We start from the raw sequence: 23,463 nt of genomic DNA, 5'->3' as shown, positions 1-23,463 counted from the left end.
GAAGCATCTCCCCCCGAATAAGACGCCAAAGACTGGGCAGAAGAGGCAATGCAGTCCTTAAATTCCCAAAATTTAGAAGAAACCCAGGAAACTATGCGTAAAGGAGAGAACAACTCACCTTCAAAAAGAAACCTATTACGTGCTTTCCAAATACCCCAGCAACAAAAAGCTATCCAAGTTATCCAACAAAGCGAATTCTGGTTATCAATCCCCCACCCCAATTGGGTTAACAAGTGCATCCACCATTCCTTAAAAGACCCTGGAGGGTTAGACATAAAATCCAATTGCAACGGCAATAATTTCCAAACATGAACAGATTGAGGGCACTGAAACAACAAATGCTCAATGGATTCCTCACCCATACCACACCGAGGACACACAAGCTCCACCTTCATACCATGCAACTGGAGAAGACTACACACCGGAAGAGCATATTGACAACATTTCCACAAAAAATGTTGGATTTTGGGGGGAACGATACATTGCCACAGACGGCACCATCCATTAATATGAGTAGAATCAACTGGAGAATTGTCGAACGAAAAGGAAACAGGAAATCTTGTCATGCGGTTAGCCAAACGATAGGCAGATTTAACAGAGAATTAACCATTAGACTCCTTACCCCAAACCAACGCATCCTCTTTAAAGCAAAAACTGAAACTACAAGCCAGAATATTAGTCACAATGGATAGTGGAAATAAAAAATGAAGCAACTCCACATTCCATCTAGTACCAGAGGAATTAAAAAGCTCATGCACCAAAAACGGAGTCTCCCTAAAAGAAGGCCTAGACAATGTACCAGAGAGACCCGGCACCCAACAATCCGTCTATATATTAATAGAGCGACCATTACCCACCACCCATCGGGCACAGTTTTCAAGAGAGATTGGGCAGACCAAATACTTCGCCAAGCCCAAGAAGGATTAGATCCCAATGGCACATCCAGAAAGGAACAATTCCAAAAGTATTTAGCTTTAAAAAGTTTAAAGGCCAATCCCTATTGAGAAACTTGAAAATTCCACCCTTGTTTCACCACAAAAGCAACATTATATGCCTCCAAATTGCGAAATCCTAATCCTTTTTCAAGAGAGATTGGGCAGACCAAATACTTCGCCAAGCCCAAGAAGGATTAGATCCCAATGGCACATCCAGAAAGGAACAATTCCAAAAGTATTTAGCTTTAAAAAGTTTAAAGGCCAATCCCTATTGAGAAACTTGAAAATTCCACCCTTGTTTCACCACAAAAGCAACATTATATGCCTCCAAATTGCGAAATCCTAATCCTTCCTTCCTCCTTTGCATTGCATAAAACATTCCATTTAACCCAACTAAATTTTAACAGATTCTGCATCAGAACCACACCAAAACCCCCAAATAATCTTCCTCATTGACTCACAGAGCTTACGGGGTAACTGAAAATAAGACATCAGATAGGTGGGTAAGGCATTTAAAACTACTTTAATTAAAGTTTCCTTACCTGCAGGGGATAGAAGTAGAGATTTTCAGTTCGCCATTCAGCTAGCAATGTGATCCGAAATGTAATGAAAGACATCCCATTTAGAATGGTCGATAATTGCTGTCATACCCAGATATTTGGCACACAATCCTTCCTCTTGAATTCCCAGCAGCTGACTTAGACGAACACGATCCTCAACACTAGTATTGGTAGAGAAGAAAATGGAGGATTTAAAAAAATTAATCTGTTGTCCGGATGCCTGTTCATACTGCTTTAATAACTGTGGCAGAACTGCAATCTCAAAAATAGAATCCTGACAGAAAATAATAGAATCATCTGCAAAAAACAAATGTGAAACATAAGGCGCCTGGGGACATATACGGATCCCAGATATAACACGATGCTAAAGAGCAATCTGTAAAGACATAGATAAAGCTTCAGCACACAAAATAAATAAACACGGGGATAAAGGGTCCCCTTGTCTGAGCCCCCTCATAGGTCGAAACATACCAACAGGTCTACCATTAAGCAGAACCGAATATGAGACCATAGAGATACATGCATGGATGAGACGAATCCAATGCGTATGAAACCCCAATTTCGAAAGCATTGCCAATAAAATTTTTTATTCAATTATATCATAAGCCTTACTCATATCTAGCTTTAAGGCCATAAACGCCTTCTGCCCTGAACGTTTATTTTTAAGATAATGGAATATTTCATGAGTAATAAGTATATTATCAGTGATGTGACGTCCCGGAACAAAAGCACTTTGGGACTCATTAACCATTAAGGGGATGGTTTGTCGTAGTCTATTAGCAAGCACCTTAGCAACAATACGATAGACAATATTGTACAATGAGATAGGTCGATAATGAGACACGGAAGTGGGAGACTCAATTTTAGGAATAAGAACAATGTTGGTATGATTCATACTAGATAATAAATGGCCAGAATGCATGAAATTACGTACCACATCAATGACCTCCGTCTTAATAATATACCAATAGTGCTGGTAGAACAAAAGGGTCATACCATCCGGACCTGGGGCTTTGCAGGGTTGCATGTCAAAAAGCGACCGACGAATTGCATCTTCAGAAGGTTGTTGAATTAAGGTCTGATTCATGTCCGAAGAAACATGAGATGGGATATGCCTGAGAAAATGATCAATTCCCACCGGTGTATTCGTATGGGACAGATCTTGGAAGTAACCAAGAAATATATCTTGAATTTGCGCCTCCTCCTCAATCCATCGACCAGTAGAATCTTCAACCCCAGAGATATGATTTCGCTTTTGTCGACGAGCAGTTGAGGCATGAAAAATTTTCGAATTACGATCCCCCAACCTCAGCCAGTCAATCCGTGATTTTTGAAACCAATACATCTCCTCCTACCTCCACAAAGAATTCAGTTGACATTCTTCCAGACGCACTTGAGCATGATTATATTCCTCCATATTTTCTTTCAACTGTTTCAGTCTAAATTCACTGCGGGTAATCTGGTGCCGAGAATTGAATTTTGTAGTTCGAACCCAGCGCAGGAGAGCTTTCTTATAGGATTTAATTTTTTCCGACCATCGATACATACGAGAACCGAATATAGACACTCCCCCCGCATCTCAAATTATCTCAGCACATACCGGATCCGACACCCATCTTGCATTAAAATGGAATTGGCAAGATTTCTTAAAAGGTCCTGGCAAAAGTTGAAGAAACATAACGCAATGATCCGACCCCGATCACTGTAAGATGGCGCAGGCTAACCTGGGGAAACAGCCGACACCAAGCTCTAGTAGCTAAGGCTCGATCTAACCTTTCTTGAATACGAGTCCTCCCACTCTAATGGTTACTCCATGTAAAAAGGTACCCTTCAAAACCTAAATCCAAAAGCCTACAGTCACTCACCATGGTCCAAAAATTCTTCAACACCCAATAGGGTTTTGGATTACCCCCACGTTTTTCCATAGGTGATAACATATCATTAAAATCGCCAATAAGTAGCCAACGGTCCTCCCAAGGTTGTTTCATCTTTTTAAGATAGTCCCATTGGGCCACTCGAATGCCGTCATCAGTACTAGCATAAATGAAAATAAGAACCCATAACCCCTTATCGAACAAAGAAAATTCAACCGTAATTTGATATTCACAATAATCCACTATACGGAATAAATTGGGTTGATGCCAAAACATAGCGATACCACCAGTTGTCCCGACCGAATCAACATTCCAGACAAAATCCACCTTCAATCTTCGACGAATCCGCTGCAATTTCGGTAAGTGTGATTTGGTCTCAAGTAATACAAGCACATCCGGGCAATGATGGCGGTGAAGCTGCAACAATTGTCGCACAGTAACACGACTACCCACTCCTTGACAATTCCAAACCAGAAATCGAAGAGGAGGATGGGGCAAAAGAGGCGAGGGATAAGACTAACATGGAAAATGAGAAGGCTCGAATTTAGTCCTAAAAAAAGAAGCTTTACCTGAGTCAGGGAGACTCGGGTTTGTCCAACAACGGGCTTGGACACAGGGAGGAAAAACAGAATCGTGGGCCACATCAAAAGAGCCCACCTCCAAAGGCGGTCCAATAGTGAATCTCCCAGTTGAACAAGAATTAAGATTTGAACTCGGCCCATCAGGCAAGGCCTAATGTCTACCCACTTCACAGCCCACAATTGGTGCCCTATCTGTATCACAACCAGACATCGACCTAGCACTATAGCGAAACCCTTGCGCAGCCACCATGGCTGATTCGGCCATTAACACATGCAAAAAACCAGCACAAAATGTAGCAAAACACCGAAACAATAACAGAAGACTAACCCCCAACCCTTCCCAAAATCTTTAGGAAGAAGGATGAAACAGTCGAACTAGTGAAGATGGGAAATCACCAGCACAAAACAATCACCATACACGCCGATGAACAGAAGCCCTTACAACAAAAAATTTCAACAAACAAACCACAAATTCCGAAAACTGCCCAAGAGAAGAGAACCACAACCTTGAAACACAAAGACACCACGAAGCGGAACCCAAAGAGGCTCCTCGAAATCATAATCAAAACGCCCAACCAAAACCGAAAATCGCCAAGAAAAATAGGCACGAAACGCCCTAGATTAGAAAAACACCACTCACCACTCACAAAAGAGGGAGATCAAACGAGCAAAACACCCAAATCTCGATAAAACGAGAACACTTTGAAAACAGAGACCCTTGACGGCGCAAGGAAAATATGAGATTAACTTGTACTTAATTCAATTATGTCGCAAAAAGTAGGATGGTGAGAACTTGTCTATAATATAAAATAAGTGTACAAGACAAGTGTCGTATATTTCACAAACAATAAGAGTGATCGAGTACACATGAAGATTGTAAACTTTCAAATGCAATACAACACTTGTGCAATAGTGCAGAGTATCCAGACCATCTCTTAAACTTTATCAGTTACTTTTTTTTATTAAAAAAAATTAATTTTAAATTTTATTTATTTATATATACATATTTCCAAACCTTAGACTTATGAATTATGAGTTTTGAAAAGACACATTCTAGCGTACACCCTAGGGAATCTTTTTATACTGTGCAATGAATGTACATCGATTTTTTTAACCCAATGTACATTGATTGAATTTAATAGATTTTATTATTAAAATGAGTCCTTTTCAACCGTTGTTGTCTTTTGGTCTATTAAGCACCAAATAAACAACGAAAAGTAAAAACACAATCGGGGGGGGGGGGGAAGTAAAATGTAAAATAGAAAGGTGGAAAGTCTGAGTTTGGCACAATGTCTCTTTCCTGTATTAAATTACATGTGTGTGTGTCTATATATATATATTTATATATATAAAAAAAAATATTAAGTCTACATAGATAGAACTAGAGAGTTGAGAAAAGTGAAAGGACAATGTTTAGCTATTCACTAATGAGTTGTTTAGCTACTCACTAGTGAGTAATTTTAATAACACATTAACTTTAATAACAAAATTAATAAAAATATAAAAAAAAAAAATGAGAAAAAAGTCGTATCGACCCGTTTTAATTGGGTAACCACCCTTTCTTTTTTGTCTTTTTTTTTTTCATCGATTCCCAAAACCCCGCCCTCCTCTTTCCATAGAGTACTACAAAATGCTAATTCCTCCATCCCTGTCAATTCAGTAGAAGCAAAACACACATTGCAGCCTCTTTTTTTTTTTTTTTGGATGTCTTCGTGTGCAAAGAAGTATATAAGAAAACAGATAATTTAATGCCTTTGGCTTCCAATGCTTAAACTGACATGGGAATTAAAAGTCCTCATGCTAGGACGCCAATGAGTCAAACATGTTCATAGCATTAAAGTTTGCCAGCAATACCCAATTTGATCTGACTCAAATTTCGGTTATACTGTGAACTTCAAAATGAAATACTTCGATCACCTAGATTATCGATAGTCAATATACTTGGCCGACGCTCAAATTGATCGAATCAAACTCAAGTTACAGATGGATTAAATTTATACAAAATAATAATAATAATAATAATAATAAAAGAAAGAGAGAGAAAAAAGAAGAAGAAGATATGAGTTATCATAACTAATTTATATGATAAACCTAAAACATATCACAAAAGGGAAGAAAATTCACAAAAGAATAATAAAGGATTGAAATTAAAAACAAACATCTCAAAGAATAATGTAGATGGGAGGGGCAAATTTAATTCCCACGGTAGAGAGAGGAGGGCGAGGGTTTGAGAATCGAAGAAAAAGAGAGAGAAAAGAGAAGGGTGGTTATCTAATTAAAACGGGTTGATCCGACTTTTTATTTTATTTTATTTTATAATTTTGTTGATTTTTTTATTAAAGTTAATGTGTTATTTTTTTATTAGAACACATAAAGAGTGAATAGGGTAAAATTACTTATCAGTATATAATTAAGCATTGTCCAAAATGAAAATAGAAAAAGAATCGTGATGGAATAGAAAATCTTAACTGAAGGGTTGAGGATGGTGTGGTGGCTAATTTTTTGGCCCACACTCATTGAGTTACAGTTGAGTGTGTGTTTTGATTGTGTGTGTATAATATATATTTATTATACATATATATCATTTTTTTTTTTTTAAATGAAAGATGATATTTACACTATGTTTTGAAAATGCACTTGGTTTTAGTCTTTTTCTTGAACTAATAACAAAAATATCTTTGATAAAAGTGGTACTATACTGCTTCTTAATTAAGCTTAATAAATCCAAGGGCGGTGATGGACGGTCACAGACGCATAATTAAGAAATGATGTAGTACAGACTTATATAAATATATATATATAAAAGCAGCAATAAGCTCACATTATTCCACCACCGCACTGTACCCAAACACCATTCAACCACAAAATCTGTAGCTATGCTATTTTTAATGTAACATTTGAGTCATAATTAGCTACTTTAATGTGTCAAGATTCAAGATAAAAACAAAATCTAAGGCATAAGTACTTGAATATTATTGAATGATGGAACATTTATCTAATTGTAGCTTAATGATCCTTTTTTACTTTTTAAAATAAAAAGTCGAGAATTCAAGCCCTAAGACAAAAGTGAATTTGTTTTTTTGGCCCACTCCAAAACTGAAAAATTGGATTTTTTTTTTTTTTTTTTCTTCTGCACTGGACCATAATAAGAGCCATTAGGCATTATTTGGCTGGCACAAACATTGCCTAACTAGCTTTATTGGCCAAAAGAAGTTGAATTTTTTTTTTTTTTTTTTCACCTTTTTTTTACCTCTATAAATTCATCAACCCTTATGGTCCTACCATCATTCGTCTCATATCCAACTCATTTCTAATTCCTACTCCTTCTGGTTAAAATTTTTTATTTTCTCAATCTTATTTTAATAATCAATCCAATTATGTATATCCTGAATCACTATAATACAATTACAAAATAAATATATATTATTTTTGAAGATCGAAATCGCCTCATTATATTACCATCGTTAGCAAAATTTGGAAGGTGAAAAGCGGAGACTCCAAAATATTTACTTGACTCTTAAAAACGATCACGTGACAAATTTGAAGAGGAGTTGGAGATGCTCTAATATGGACGGTTTGGGTTGGCATGGTACCACATTTAGGCCATTGTCTTGTCAAAAGCAAGCCACCAAATAACTTGCAGATTTACTAGTATTTTTGGGGTGCCATGTCTGGTCTAGAATTGGAAAGCTATAGTCTAGAGGCAGGTGGGGGTGTGTTTCTGGTTAGGAGAGATGAATGTAGCACAAAATAGATACTATGGTACAGTTTTGTATAGTTTACCAAATTAATTTTTTTTTTTTTTTCTTTTTTTTTTTTTAGGCTACAGAAAAAAACGCAGACCAGAAACTAGAGATCAGCGTCAATGACTTGGATCAACCCAGGAGGCCAAACATCGCAGTGAAAACCACTACACTTAGACCTGAGAGCCCATTTGCCAAGGAAGTGAGCAACTCTGTTGCAAATTCTAGGAGTCCAAAGAAGCTTCCAAGAGTGCAGATGATGAATCATACAAGCAATATCCTCTACAATAACAGGGGAAAATCCATCCACCGAATGGAGTTGCATAATGCGCTGATTATCGCCTTCAATATCAACATTTGTGAGGCCGCACGAAGATAGAAGTTTAAGACTTTCCCTCAAAGTGAGAGCTTCTGCCGCTGCATGCGATCCCACGTTCTCAAAAAAAATAAAAGGCGCAACGAACCAGTCTCCCTTTGTCATCCCTGAGAATGGCACCACCCCCCGCGAAATGGGAGAGGAATTGAAAGCGGCATCAATATTTAGCTTTAATCTACCTAAAATAGGGGCTTGCCAAGAAGATGGCCAGAATCAGAAATAGTGTCAAAGAGAATAATAAAAAATAAATAAATAAATAAAACCGTATGTGTTACTCGACTAATGACTCCAGATCAATTATGTGAATTAATGTGTTATGAAAAATAAATAAAAAAAAATGAAAACATTTTACCCACTAAAATTTAAAGAAAAGTGATGGTTAGATTTATTTCTAAGTGTAGAGTGTAGTCTTATCCATTCGATGAAGTAAAGGTCTACTTTTATCACATGGATAAAAAAACTTTCAACTCTTAGATTTAAGACCTATTATCTAGGTGGAGGCTTCTATAAAGTGAATGGAGACTGTATTAATCTTGTCCACTTTAATTATAAAATGGATAAATTCCATTTACTACGCTCCTCCCTTTAAGAAATAAATTTAAATAACATTACAATTCAGGAAGAAAAACAATATTCGAACAGTCATTGCTCCCAAAAGAATTAAAAATTGTACAGTCCACAACAATCCCATATGTAATATTTTGTTAATCCTCCCTACAAATACCAGTTTCACTTTAACAAATTATTCTATGTGTGCAAACTACTTTTAAAAATCCTTATCCAAAAAAACTACTTTTATAAAAATTTATCTATAATGATATTTATAATATATCATGTTCCTCCGAATTTCACTCGAAACTCTCTCTCTCTACAAAAGTCACAAAACAAAACAGGACACTTATATATATATATATAACACACACACACACAACATATGTCCGTCTACACACACCAGCTGGAAGGGTATTATCTGCTCTCCTCCTTTCCGTTTCTCTCTCTCTCTCTCTCTCTCTCTCTCTCTCTCTACCTTTCGGCTTCTCTCTTGAGATATATATATATATATATATATATACATCATCCCATGTCCTTCGCCTTCTCAATACATTAGCTTGTAAGGGCTTCTTTTGGTTCATTCCTTTTATGGGTTCGGGTTTTTCTTTCCTATTTGCAAAAAGCAATCTGCGTACAGCTCCGTTGCAGGAGCCGAGTCTCGGCGATTTACCGGAGGCTTGTGTGGCGTCGATTCTAGTGTATTTAGACCCACCGGAGATTTGTAGACTCGCACAACTCAATCGAGCCTTTCGAGGCGCCTCGTCAGCCGATTTCGTTTGGGAATCGAAATTGCCTTCCAATTATGATTCTGTTATTGAGAGCGTGTTTGATGATTTTCCCCCAAAATTGTGTAACAAAGATATATATGGGAGACTCTGTCGACCCAATTCTTTTGATGGAGGCAAAAAGGTTTCTTTTTCACTCTTACATCCGGTTTGGTTCTATAGAAAATAAACAAGGTTTATGTTATATATATATATATATAGCTCTGGAAAACGAAAAATTAAAAAAAGAAAAAAAAAAAAAAGAAAAAAAAAAAAAGAAAAGAAATGGAAATGGAGAGAAATATTCTTGAAAACTTATATATTTTCTGCTTGTCCAAAACATGGTTTCATTAATCTCTGAAAGTTGAATATGAGCTAATGGGTCTTAGTTTCTTGAAAATTTATTCGAAGAAATGTTTTGTGGCTTAGGATATTGGATTATTCAGGTTTGTTGATTGGGTGGTTGTCGATATGGGTTTTGTGCAGAAAGTTTGGCTGGATAAGAGTACAGGAAGGATTTGTTTGTCAATTTCTTCAAAAGGATTGGTGATAACGGGCATACATGATCGGAGATACTGGAAAAGAATTCCATCGGAGGAATCTAGGTGAGGATTCGGAAACTTTTTTTATTTTATTTTATTTTTTGTAATGAATTCCTTGAAAATAGAGAGCAGTGTGTTTCTCTGTCGTGTATGTTTTAGTTTAGAGTCATCGAATGATTAAATCTAAACGTTTGAGTCTATCTCCACCTCCAAATTCTCCAAAAATGGCTTCTTTTGCTTTCCCTTCTCCGTCTCTATCTTATTCTTTAATTGTGTTTTCCTCTTCAAGCATGTGAATTCAATATTATCTAATGTTCATTTTCTTGTATATATCTCTAATGATACTAAGTAGCATTCAAAATTTGTATCCATTTTCATGACATTATGCATGTATCAGATATATCATGCCGAATTCTTCAGAAAATATTGTGTCTTCCATAGTGGGATTTGATAAGTGAGATTTCAAGTGTACATAATCCTCTTCTGTTTGTAGAAATGATTCGTTGTGGGGAAATGAAACTTTCATCAAAGAGAAGCAAGTGAAAGGCTTTCATAAAATTTCTGGTAAAATTGAGAATGAACATGCCAGATCTAGAATTGGTAACTACACTCATTTCCAGAAACAAAAAATTCCCAATTTTTTCGGTTTCCTGAAGAGCTCCCATTTCATCATTGAGGATCAGATTACGCCACTCACTCAATTTTTTCGGTTTCTCATAGATAAGGCAATAGATTGATGTTCAGTTTTATAAAGGCATTAAATTTTCCCATATAATGAGCCCAAAAACTTAAGGGCAATCTTGATCGATTCCCCGTTTTTGATACCAAATTTGGTTTTGAGGAAAGCGCTTCCAGTTTTGATAATTTTCATAATGGTAAGACTTGGACGCCAGACTTTGATTCCTAGTTGCATATGCATGTCAAATATCTGAATTTATATAATCGGGATTGGATTCTGTTTCCTGAGCACAATTCCAGGCAGCCTCAATTGATTGAGGTTTATTATTCATTGAAGCAATTGAGGTTTATTATTCATTGAAGCAAATGGATTATAAGAGAATGGAGAGAAAGCTATGCATAAAGTGAGCAGTTCTAGATATAAAATTTGCAACCATCTCTTTACTTTCAAAAACTTTTTGTGGGGGGAGTATAAATCAGAACAACTACAGCAAATCATTCTCATATTTATTGTCTATGTTGTCTTGTTATTATTGTTGTTGTTCTTGGTAGTAGTAGTTGTCTTTATTATTATCATTGTTGCTATAATGTTACTGTGATGACACTGCTATTGTTTTGGGGAGAGATAGGGAGTTTATTCAGGAAAGCATTGGTATCCTGAAGTTACAGAAAGAAAAGATATTATGGTAATAATAAAGAGATATTATGAACCTTTTGGTACAGTTTGTTCGGGAAACTTCTTACAAACAAGTAAAGTTAGATGAGTTGAGGATGTATTTAGTGACCGAGTCATCATAACCCCTTTAAGTAAACGAATCAACTTGCTGATTTTGTAGAGTTTTCAGTAAGATCAATCCATGTTAGCATAAGGAAAAGCCACATGGAGTCATGGACTAAAAAAAAAAAGAGAGCATTTGCTTTCATTTGATATATGGATGATGATGTTATCTGTGAGATTGTTGGAAGAAAATGTCCTAAAATAAAATGGTGGAAACTAATTAAGCTTATTCTTGATTTAATGAACGAGATTACCATATCCTATTTTTCCTTTAGGAAATTCTCTATTGTATATATATATATAGTGATTTCTTTTGGAACTCAATGAATTATTCAAAGTTGAACTGTATGGAAAACCAGAATCTCCTTTGTTTTCACATCAAACCCATTCCTTGGATTTCACAAACATAGGTCTAAGATGATGCTGCCTCGAAATGTGGACAATATTGGAAAGAACAGATCATTTGTTTGTTTTTGCTCATTTTTGATGAAATTTCTGGCCTCTCAAAAGTTGGACTATTCTGATTCATGGCATGATTATTGTGTTTGTGCAAAAGCTACAAATCTACAATATGCTAGTGTTTAATGTACTTTACCTAAATTTAGATGCAACAGCCTGTGCTTACTGCTTAACCGTAAAATAACTGTTGCATCGACTGTGTGTGCTGTTCCAGATGGAGAATTGTTTTATTTGTTCTTTTTTCAGTTTTTCCAGTTGGTAGAGTATTACTGTAATAAAATGCTTTAATTAATTCTTGAAACATAGTTTTATAGAGTATTTTTATTGATTTAGAATTCCCTGGCATCATGTAGATTCTGCAGTCTTGCTTATCTTCAGCAAATATGGTGGTTTGAAGTTGACGGGGAGGTCGAATTTCCATTCCCAGCAGGGAGCTATAGCCTATTCTTCCGGCTGCATTTAGGACGGACCTGTAAGAGGTTTGGTCGCCGGGTATGCAACACAGAACATGTTCATGGTTGGGATAAAAAGCCGGTACAATTCCAGTTTTCGACTTCAGGTGGTCAGCATGCTATTTCTCAGTGTTTCCTAGATGAACCTGGAAAATGGATACACTACCATGTGGGTGATTTTGTTGTTGAGGACTCGAGTGCACCAACAAAAGTTAAATTTTCTATGACTCAGATAGATTGTACACATACAAAAGGGGGTCTTTGTGTAGACTCTGTACTAATTTATCCTAGTGAGTTGGGAGAGAGGTTAAAGCATTTTTGAACCCTTTCGAGATATAGGGACTTAGTTATATATTTATACAGAGGTGTAAAATTTGTCTATAGCAAGCAGCGTGTGTCTTTAAGTATCCACTGTTTGGCTAGTGTACTGTTATTTTCTTTTGATCTCATTTTACTTCCGTCTTTTTTTTATTTTTTTTTTATGAGAAATTTAAAGACGGCTCAAAGAATGCGAATGCCAAAAAAATGGCAGGAGATTTGAAATTTGAAACCGGAACATGAAAAAGTAAATATAACCTAGTATATCAGAAAAACTTCCTGCCACTGGTTTGATTAACCAGAGAACGAAAAATGTGCAATACATTTTCACATTTTCCGATCATTATAGGACCGTTTTGGACAGCAAGAAGGCCAAAAGGAAGGGCCAACACATTTTCCGATCATTATGGGACCGTTTTGGACAGCAAGAAGGTCAAAAGGAAGGGCCAACACATTTTCCTGTATAGTTTGACAAGACCTTCTCAACCTGAAGTGACCCATTTCCGATTGTGTGTGTGCGAGAGAGATTCAGACCAGATAGTTCTCAAAAACATCATTTTGTATTTAATATATATTGCTTAACCTCTATAGACTCGTTGTTTTGGTTCGGATTAACTCCATAACACTGAACTTTTGAACCTCTTTATCTTTCACAAGATAGAGATAACTAGCAAGACTCGAGAACTATACAACTCTATGCTGGGCTTAATATTCCGCAGAAGACCTAACAAAAACGTTAAATCAAAATGAACTATGCCTTCCAGTCATAGCCCATGCCCTTCCAGTCACCAGTTAAGTCCCCAATTTCAGTAAAGTCATCAGCCATTTTGAACTCCTCAGGAAGATCGGGTTCCCTCTTGATTAAAGTGCCACTGCCACAAACCCGGGAAGAGCTACTGTTAGATGCAGAATTGACATTGTTGGTCCTCCCTGGGACACTACCTAACACATCTGCCGTAACAGCGCCAGCAGATTTAGAATTACCAGTAACATTACCAGTGACAGCGCCAGTAGATTTCGTATTACCAGTAACACCGCCAGTAGATTTAGTATTACCACAACCAGGCCCATTCGCAACCATAATTGTGCCCCTGGATCTTCTTGTCAAGCCATCGGATGTACTTCCATTGAACTCAACGGGGACTTGTTCCTTCACCCTGCCATTCGCTCTGGTGTTAGTCACCATCTCCTGCAGTAATTTATGGATCATATGCTGCTGTAGAATCTTGTTGCTATGGGAGGACTGGGAAATTGACAAACCATTGTCGGGTGAGCTAGAAAACAGTCCTGTACTTGGGGATTGGGAGCCAAGAGCCGGTGAAGATGCTTTCTGATTAGAACATCTCATTGAAGGAGGCTCCTGCTTTACCGTGCCTACATTATGGGATGCAGAACTCTGTCTCAGCAATGTCTGGTAGTAGTAATTGGTCAGTGCCAGTGATGCTGTTCCCGAGTCTTCCAAAATTCCACCATCAGTCATGTGAGAGTTGTCATTTATGTTGCTGGTTGGATCAGGAGGCATCATCAACTTATTTCTCTCAGTCCGCAGACCTTGGGCACTGCCTTGCTGCTCGGTTTGCTCCACCCACTTCATCTGGGTTTTAGTTTTGGTGTCTTCTCGAAAATAGTTCTTCAAACTCTCTACAAATGAGAATTTGTATTAATTATAAGTTGAGATATATTCTAGGCAACTGCTTCAAATAGTAATAGAGCAAAACAAGGATTCTATATTTGTGGGATATTAACTAATATTACATATTAATAATGGTCTATTTTTGTCCTAGTGGCTTTGGGTCTTGACTCTCAAGTCCTAGGTGAAGGTTTTAAGACTAATACAGAGAAAAGAAAGGAAAAAAATATTACATATTAATATTTTATTGAAAATTGATCAAGACATCTCTGCTAGTAAATACCAATACTTCCTTGTTAATCTAGCTACAATAGTAACCCTCTGATTGATTGCTGAGGTAGTGGAAGGGAAGAAAGAAGAATTGGAATCAATGAGCAGTTATGAGACCTTCAATCTGTTCCGTACCACCCTTCCCCTTTCTCTTTCTCCTCCCTCATTCACCAAACAAAGTTACAATCAAGAATGGGAAAGTCAAAGCTCAGATTTTTTTTAATAAATTCACATAAATGACAAATAAAGATGGAATTAGAATTTATTTCAACTGAATTTAGTCAAGAAATAAATTTCATTATTATTGTGCTTCAAAACAGAGAACATGAGAAGAAAAAAGAAAAGAAAAAACTTCATCAATGTGCAACAGTAATCGAGCAACTAATAAATATTCTCAAACCATTTGGTCCAAGAATCAATAAAATTTCACCTAGAAGAACAAATTCAAGTGGAAGCAACATTCAAAGGGAAAAATTAAAGTTGTGCTAAATGTCAATTATACCAAAAAGATCACAAAGAATCAAAATTTACAGTGTTTATAATATATGCATACCAATTGGTCCAACATTGTTTTCATGGCTGAAAGTCATCAAATCTTTCATGCTGCTGACAACTTCAGCAATCTGTGTGAATCAACAAACGTAAGATTGTGCAAGAGAATATTAGAAGAAATAACTCTCCAGAAATTAAATTTTGGATTTACACACAGATAAATTCTCCTAGATGTACCTGCAAACACCTGAGGTATCTTTTGGCAAATCCCAAGTCATTTACCAGTATTAACTCCAAATTCCTTGCAAGCTGACGTCCTGCTGTTAGGAACCTACAACAAGAGGAATAACTGTGTAGTGAGAACCAAATCAATGTATTTGTATTTTGTAAGGGCTTGACCCCAGATTGTGGTCTGGTTTTCTCCACAGATCATTTTCCCAATCCAAATAGAGCTCCAAAATTTGACTTGGGCAAGAAAACCTGTTGAAACACGTACTGGAGGAGTCATTTTGCTATACAGGTTGGTTTCATGCAACGCCAGCAACACCGTGATCATGAAAAGTTCTAACTTTTGACACTTCTTTCAAGCTCCTAGACACATCAATCATAATCCAACCCTTTCAATATTTCAATTATATATTATTTATGGTTCCACATTGATTTCATCTTTTTTTTTTAGATATTTGAATTCCTTACATATTGGTCCTCAATCCATGGATTTAGGTTTTCTAGCTCTCTTGTTACTGGATCATGTCAAGTATTTTTTTGGTAAGAGTCAAGCCCATCCAGCCATCGGCCATCCAGGGAAAATATAAGAATAAAAGGAACCACAAAAGGAAGAAGTTTGCAGATAAAGCCACTCATCCAAATATGTTTGCAGTAATACGAAGATCCAATGCAATATCTTACATGGAAATTTTGAATGACGTAAATTTTTTATACCATCTGAAATGCATTTAGTTGCACCCTAATTTATATTGCGTCATTTTTTTGGAGACAACCACCAATAGTCATAATCTTTGGGAATCATGCCTTCAGTAAAAAATTACAATTAGACATTGGAAGAATATATATAAATATAATTGCTCAATTTAGAAAAGAAATTCTTTCATAACCTTGACTTACATATTGCATTTCAATTGCAAATCCTGTTGTGAAAGCCTATCAGAAGCATTATCATTTATAGTACTTTGACATTTATTTGCAGACTGAACCAACTGATTCACCTGCATACCAGAACATATTCAAAAAGAATTTTAGACAAGTAACTTAGATATGTGATATTATGCACTGTATGCAATATATAGAAGGAAATATGTTCACAGGCACTTGGGGAAGAATAAAAAATGCTCACAGGCAAGAGAATTTGGATTGAAATTAAAAATAGAATTCGCACATTAGTATCCTTATCAAACAAAAAGAAAAAAGAATTGGCACATCGGTATGAACTCTATTTGAACCAATCACATGTATGCCACCTATTCGTATCAACAATTGGCATGTCAAATAGCTCTCCCAAGACCAGTATCCAAAAAGTTTTGGATACTTAACAAAATAAAACAACCTTTAGTCACACATTAAAGATGCAGAAAAAGTTACGCGTGTATCCGGCTAGGTGCAAACAATTCCTTGGAGGGGGGGGTGTGTGAGTACCAACTAGGAAAAAAAAACTACGCTTGTACTTTCAGCTTTTACTGTGAAACCTTAATTCAAACTTATTCGTCCTTGCGATGTGCTTTGAATGGTGTCCTACTCCTACACACAAACTTTTTAATGTCAGATGTTTGGCAATTGTCCTGTACCCACCTAAACAAGACATCTCTATATCAACAAATCCTAATTTTGAAGTGAACGATTTGATTATCACAACAGGATAACATGAACAGAATTTTTAAGGCTTGAATACATTATTCACGAAAATCTAAAAGCACATATTTATTACATTAAATATAAGACCCAAAGGTAACATGAGGAAGACCAATTTATGGATCAATAAGCTGCAATAACTACAACAGTGTCTAATAACAGCTGCTCGTATTGAAGGAGAAAAATGATACCTGAGGTGCAACCAATCTACGAGGCAAAAGTTCTTCATGATGTCGAGCACAGAACTCCCAAGACAATATCTGAAGAATACATATCATATAAGTACCGCAGGTTTAGAAGAAAACAATGCTCAAATCAAAACCGGCAACAGTATCCAAGGTTTCATGGTATGAACCTGTTAACGTTATTCATATTGATAATTTAACTCACCTTCAAGTCGTGACTAAAAATTACACGAAGTTGACCCTCACGAACAACACGGAATTGTTCATACACACTCTCTTGAACTGCTTTTCCATACTCTAACATCATTAATCCAGATTGGAATCTACGCTCGTGTGGTAAATCAAGGAATAGAAGTTCATCAATGACCCCACTCTCATATTTCATTTTACTAAGCCTAGGAAGTATTTCATAAATCGCCTCTGCCAAAGAAAAAAAAATACAGAGAGAAGTCAGATGAGATCGGTAAAATCAAGAAAACACGATCAATGAATTTAACATATGATGATAATCGAATAGAAGCTGAAGCAAGATCAAGCCAGTAACCAAAACTCCTTGGTTTACCAATAATTTTACATGTTAGTTTAATATTTTCCAACAGTGTGAAAATTTAAAATAGAAATTAATTGACTCACCTACATTTTTTGAAGGGTTGGGATATCTAGAAAGGAGCAAAGGAAAATAAAAAATAACACCTTTTTTTTTTTATTTTATGCGCTACATTAATGATGCAGTCAAGTTCCTGAAGCGCTTCATTCAATTTAAAGGATATGGGATGGAATCCACAACTAAAAAACTTCATCCAGAGAAGCCAACAGAAGACATAACCGAGCACGACGAGTTGAGGACCATCTCAACAACTCTCAAGCAATGGTAACATGGACTCGAGTACATGTGTCGGGTGTGGATATGTATCTATGCGTCGGGCCTGTCAAATCTTCATACATAAGGACATATGGACACCGCAAAATATTCATATTATTTAATATTTAATATTTTTATTTTTATTCTCGAGTAAAATAACATCTTTAGGTTACAGTGTCCAATATAGGCATTTTACTCATTTTGAAACAATAATACAATAAAATTAAATCACTAGGTATATTTTTTAGGTGCATGTCCAACCAAAAGTGTCGGATACATATCCATACCCATGTCCAAGGATCATGTATTCGACATGGGTACTTCACCTAACTTTAAAGAGTTCATTAACATAGCTCTCAAGTTGTATGGGGCAAGAGCACTTCTACCACAAGTGTATATGGTTGCACAAGGATTAATTCAGCATTTTTTTTTTTTTTTTTGATAAGTTGATTAATTCAGAATATTCCATCATTAGATCTCTGTGAGTAGATAAGTAGAACAGAGAAAGTTCCAGCTCCATCAAGGTGTGGCTAGGTTAACAAATAATATCAATATCTTCGGGCCAATTACGGGGTGGAGTATTTAACCAGGATTGTACTTTTTTCTCATTTATCTGATAAATGATTTGCTACACAAGGTGGCCTGTAACTCCCATTGGAGACAAAGGAACTCCTAAGGTTTTATATACTAGTGAAGTATGTGACTCTGTCCCTAAATTATGATTCACCCAATCCCAATCTAAAACTAAAATAGTGTGATCAATCTTGTAATATGATAGTGCCTATAAGTTTCGAGAGCCAACTCTGAACTGAACTACAAAAATTGAGTTTGGCAAAACAGAATGCTCCTTAAGCAAAGTAGCAGCCTCGAAGTAATAATAAATTACTAATTCATATACTCAGCTGTAAGCTAAGATTGATTTTGGCCGAAAAGAATGCTCCTTAAGCAAAGTAGCAGCCTCTAAGTAATACTAAGTTACTAATTCATATACTTTTGACCTAAATTTTTCACACAGTGTGACCTCTATCTAAATATGATAGATACAGTAATTGAATGATGCAACTACAATCTTCTTTTTGGGGTGACACTCCAAGATCATGAAAATACGAAAGACAAGTTTTAACAATATTCAAGACATGCAATAATTTTGAACTTTTAGCTCATAAATAATAATAAATCTTGAAATGCAGCAAGCCTTTAATTGTAATTAATGAAACCTCAGTTATTCTGCAACACAAAATGAACCGGCACATACCACTACGCCATTAGCCCAGCTGGTATAACCTCTCTTCCCTCAAAGGGAAGGTGAGGGGCTTGAGCCCCATAATAGGCACTTGTGGGTGTGTGTGACTATTTACCTAACCAAAAAATAAATAAAATGGACTGGCACATTTGTCTTGTTAAAAAATATTGGATTGAATTGGGTCCATGAATCTAAGAATAGAACATGATTGAAATCCACTAATATTTACAATTAAAAATAAATAAATCATACCCGGCAAACAAGATCATTATCTGATTAGTGAGAGATACCACAAACAGATTTCCAGTTCTGTATTTTGTTTCATCCTTGAAGGCCATTATATATAGTTATATATCAAAAAGAATTTAACAAATTATGAACTACCAAGACAATACAATAAATTACAGCTTCAAGGGATAATGCTAAAACTGGACATACAAGCTTCATTTTGAATGCAATATAGCAACCAATTTAGCAAAGTTAGTCAAGACAGTACAGTGAAAAAATCAGTAGTGTTTTCTAGAATAAGATATAACAGAAGTGAACATAGCTGAAAGCATGACTAACCAAAAAATTTAATAGCTTGATGGGTAAAAAGAACCAGAAATGAGTTCTTAATGTCACTGGGAAGGGAAAATAATATACATCTCTATTTTTTTTTTTCCAATATACATCTCTATTTAAATAAACATAAACTAATGATTTGCTTACCAAACCCTTTCCCTGATTTAGAACCACAAATGTCACAGTGCCATGCCTCCTGAAAATAAATCAAACAAGCAAAAAATATATTCAACTTTCGGATCGCAGGGACAAACTATGATTTAATGAGGAAAAGAAGAATCAGATATGCGACACAGATTGACTCATTGACATAAGGTAGCCCTGCACAAAAAAAGAAACAAATGAAAGAGAAGAATACACAGGCAGCATGAAAACTGACCATAGCAACCTGTGAGAAAACACCAAGGGCATGTTGTCCAATATCATCATACATAGACAAACACCACCTTTTCTTGGCACCAGGAGCATAATATTCTGCAACGAACTTCCTCCAATAGGTAATATTATTGTCCTATGAAAAGCAATGAAAATAATCAGATGAGAATTAGAGTGCCATAAGACTCTACATATCTACACATATCACTGAACTGAGAAACAAAATGCAAGCAGGCTGTCAGAGTAAGAATAGCCAGTAGCGGGAAAACTAAGAAATGACATGAGAAAGAGAGCAATAATAAAAGCAGCTGCATTATTCCAATTAAACCAACTCACAGGTGGTCGGTGCCGCAGATGATACATGTACTGCATTAACCGTCGAGAACAAACACCACCATCAAGAGGGTGCACAGCAGAAACTTGATGAGGGACCTGCTGCTGTAAATGCTGCCTCATTTCTTGTTGCTGCTGTGAATGAACACCACGCAGCTGTGGAACTGACTGCAAAATTTGTTGCTTTTGCTTTTGCTGACTTTGTAATCTATGCTGCTGAATCAATTCCTGTAGCTGTGGATTATGATATTGCATCTGCACATGGTCCTGTCTTTGCAGTAGTTGTTGAACGATCTGCTGATGCAAAAGATCCTCTTTGCTGATGTCTAGCCTCTGTTTCTTACGCATTTGGGTTAAAGCACCAGGCTCCTGATTTATGCCTATGGGAAGTGAACCACGACGATTTTGTGTTGTGGCAGTGGAACTTGCCTCCAGTTGTTGCATCCTTTTACGCCCTTGTCGGCAGTTTTGGTCTATATAGGAGGACACCTGTTGTTGTGCAACAGAGGAACCATCTACAGCTGAAGGATTTAAATTAAATGACAAGCGTGATGAGTACAAGTCAATGTAAGAGTCCATATTGGCATTGCCACTTCTCTGCAAATGAGCAACAACAGGTAGTGGCAAATTGGCATCCGTGAATACAGAGCTCGGCCCAATGCTCAGTCCTGAACTTGTAATGTTGTCCAAGACTCTTGAGTTCAGGTCACCAGACACCAAATTTGCGTTCATCTGCGCCATTCTAGCTAGAGAATTCGAAAAATTTTCAAATGATAAATCCAAATGTGTGACTACTGCAGCACTGGACAGCCCATCTTTCTGAAGTGACATGCAAGAGTTTAAAGTTTCCATAAATCCCCCATCCCCACTAGTTGGTGCCACTAGAGGCACCGCCAATTGGTGGCCGGAATCCAAATAGTTCTCCAGAGACATCCCGAAGACACCCTATGGGAGTAGAAATAAAATTCATGTAACCCTTGTTACCCTGCAGAGTGCACACAAAACCAACAACCCACAAAAAATTATTCTCCCTCACGCCAGTGGAATAATAAGAAAATCTAGTTTTCCCCTTTCACGATTTCGAGATAAACAATATGTATACATTTATATATATATATATATATTATAATACAAATTAATCATGAGCTCCAATTGAAGCAACTAAATTGGAAATTGGGGTGGCTAATAAATATTATTTTCAAGTACATCTCCTTCAATAAAATAAAAAGGAAAAACAAAAGTGGCATTCAAACAGTGAAGAAATGTACTGATGAAGCTAAAATCAAACACTAAATAACATCATGCCTGCAACTTATTCAAGACTAACAATGATACATAACAACGACCACCATTCATGTGTATGTATTATATAAAACCTAGCAACAATCCAAAAGGAAAAAGTAGCTGTTTCCAACTCAATTAGCTATCAAAAAGAAGCTAACAAAAACAGAACTTATAGGGCTCAACAAACAGCAAATGGCACCAAAAATACACAAATGTACCATTTAATCTCAAAACCAACACCAACACATACGTTCAATGAAACATAACAAATCAAACTAGAAATATCAGCTGTCCACATGAAAAATAGTCCCAAAAAAAAAAAAAAAATTAACCTAAACCTATCCAGATGAAAACTTCAGACCCTATGTTTCATATTGAGTTTTCATTCGCCGCATTAATTAGCTAAACAATCGTACCACCGGCCACCTCAGTGACGTGAGGGGTTTTCTTTGTGGAGATCCAAATAAGGGAAAACCCAAGAGTCGAAGTAGTACTGATTACTTTTCCTTCACTTTCTTTACATTTTCTTGGCAAACAAACAAAAGTGTAACGAAGCAAAGCAAATTAAATGTGATTGTGAGGCGAATATTAATTTTCTCAGTTCTCGAGAAAGAAAATGGTGCGAAGCAGTATTGAAGAAAGAGAAAAAGAAGTCAAAAATCTAGAAAAGAAAGGAAAAGTAGAGAGACGGATGAGATAAATGCTAACCCTAAGAAGCTCCAAAAGGTTCCATTGATTTGTTCGGTTTGGCCATGGTGTAGTCTAGAGAGAGATGTTTTAGAGTAGTGTATATTGTTCGCGGGAAGTGCACCGAGTGAGAGTGAGGGGAGTGACCGGCTACGCCGGTTGCGGGTCCTCTCTAACCGGATAGAGATAGACTAGTAACGTTTTGTCGGTTCAGACACGCGTCAAGGAATCCACAACACCACGTTATACTCGTCTGTGACGTTTGGTAACGCTTTTTGTTTTTTGCTCGGACACGAGGCACTTATTCAAATTTTTAAGGAAATAAATTTGGAATATGATTAAGGGTACAGTGCAAAAAAATTCCTAAACTATGACCAAAAATGCAATAAATCTCTCTTAACTACAAAAAATACAATTAACTTTATGAACTATTATACTTTGTAATAATTTACCCACTCGACCGTAATTAGCGCGTGTAAGCCACTTTTTTTCTAAATACCCATTTCACCCTTATCATACAAAAATATCAAAAAAACCCTTATTCCCAAATTCATTACCCTAATTTGTATTTGTGTGTGTAAATATATATATATGTATGGATTTCATCTCTCTCTATCTATCTCTCTCGGTCACGATTCCGGTAAGATGTATATAGATTATTGGTCTCGATTTACAATATCTGTCTTCTTTATCTGTATCATCTACCATCCACATATATATATACACAGATATATACGGATTATTGCAAAGGACAAGGTTAACTGGTGAATCCTCTTGCAATTCTGGCATTCGAAGAGGTGTGTTCAAGAATAAGAAATGTTTTTGTGGTGTCAAGGTATATACACACAAATATTTTAATTGACCTATTGACATCGATCCAATCAGTAGAATACACATACACATAAAAGCGAGAGATTTATCTGGATCTGCATATTCCGATAAATCTTTTGTCAGTAAACACAAGCGCGATCGCTCAACAGATTCTGGAGAAAATTGTGGGCAACAATGACAATAGTGTCCTACTCTCAATATCGATACATCTTTCACATGAAGGGCATCG

The 23,463-nt window shown here is 36.4% G+C and overlaps 2 protein-coding genes across 4 annotated transcripts; one reads left to right on the top strand and one right to left on the bottom strand.

Moving 5' to 3' along the window:
* The first annotated feature begins 8,982 nt into the window (after nt 1-8,982).
* LOC132307855 (F-box protein PP2-A12) lies at nt 8,983-12,677 on the top strand. Its single transcript, XM_059805729.1, has 3 exons — nt 8,983-9,530; nt 9,872-9,990; nt 12,196-12,677. Exons 1-3 carry the CDS (start codon nt 9,210-9,212, stop codon nt 12,614-12,616), a joined length of 861 nt encoding a protein of 286 aa, XP_059661712.1. The 5' UTR covers nt 8,983-9,209; the 3' UTR covers nt 12,617-12,677.
* Nucleotides 12,678-13,153: 476 nt separating this feature from the next.
* On the bottom strand, nt 13,154-22,508 carry LOC132307854 (probable transcriptional regulator SLK3). 3 transcript variants are annotated; one of them, XM_059805726.1, is made up of 10 exons: nt 22,425-22,508; nt 20,436-21,417; nt 20,104-20,235; nt 19,872-19,920; nt 17,261-17,475; nt 17,062-17,130; nt 16,130-16,230; nt 15,242-15,335; nt 15,066-15,135; nt 13,154-14,253 (listed from the first exon to the last, which is right to left on the bottom strand). In XM_059805726.1, exons 2-10 carry the CDS (start codon nt 21,363-21,365, stop codon nt 13,364-13,366), a joined length of 2,550 nt encoding a protein of 849 aa, XP_059661709.1. In that variant the 5' UTR covers nt 21,366-21,417; nt 22,425-22,508; the 3' UTR covers nt 13,154-13,363. The 3 variants fall into 3 exon arrangements, with proteins under 3 accessions (XP_059661709.1, XP_059661711.1, XP_059661710.1); XM_059805728.1 differs by having other exon boundaries at nt 20,113-20,235; XM_059805727.1 differs by having other exon boundaries at nt 22,133-22,483.
* Between the last annotated feature and the right edge of the window lie 955 nt (nt 22,509-23,463).

The sequence above is a fragment of the Cornus florida genome, unplaced genomic scaffold (genome assembly GCF_030987335.1).
Source record: "Cornus florida cultivar Cherokee Brave unplaced genomic scaffold, ASM3098733v1 CherokeeBrave_3.0.0_Hap2_Chr05, whole genome shotgun sequence".
NCBI lineage: Eukaryota > Viridiplantae > Streptophyta > Magnoliopsida > Cornales > Cornaceae > Cornus > Cornus florida.
The sequence above is the reverse complement of the archived record's forward strand: the minus strand, read 5'-3'. Positions and strand labels throughout refer to the sequence as shown.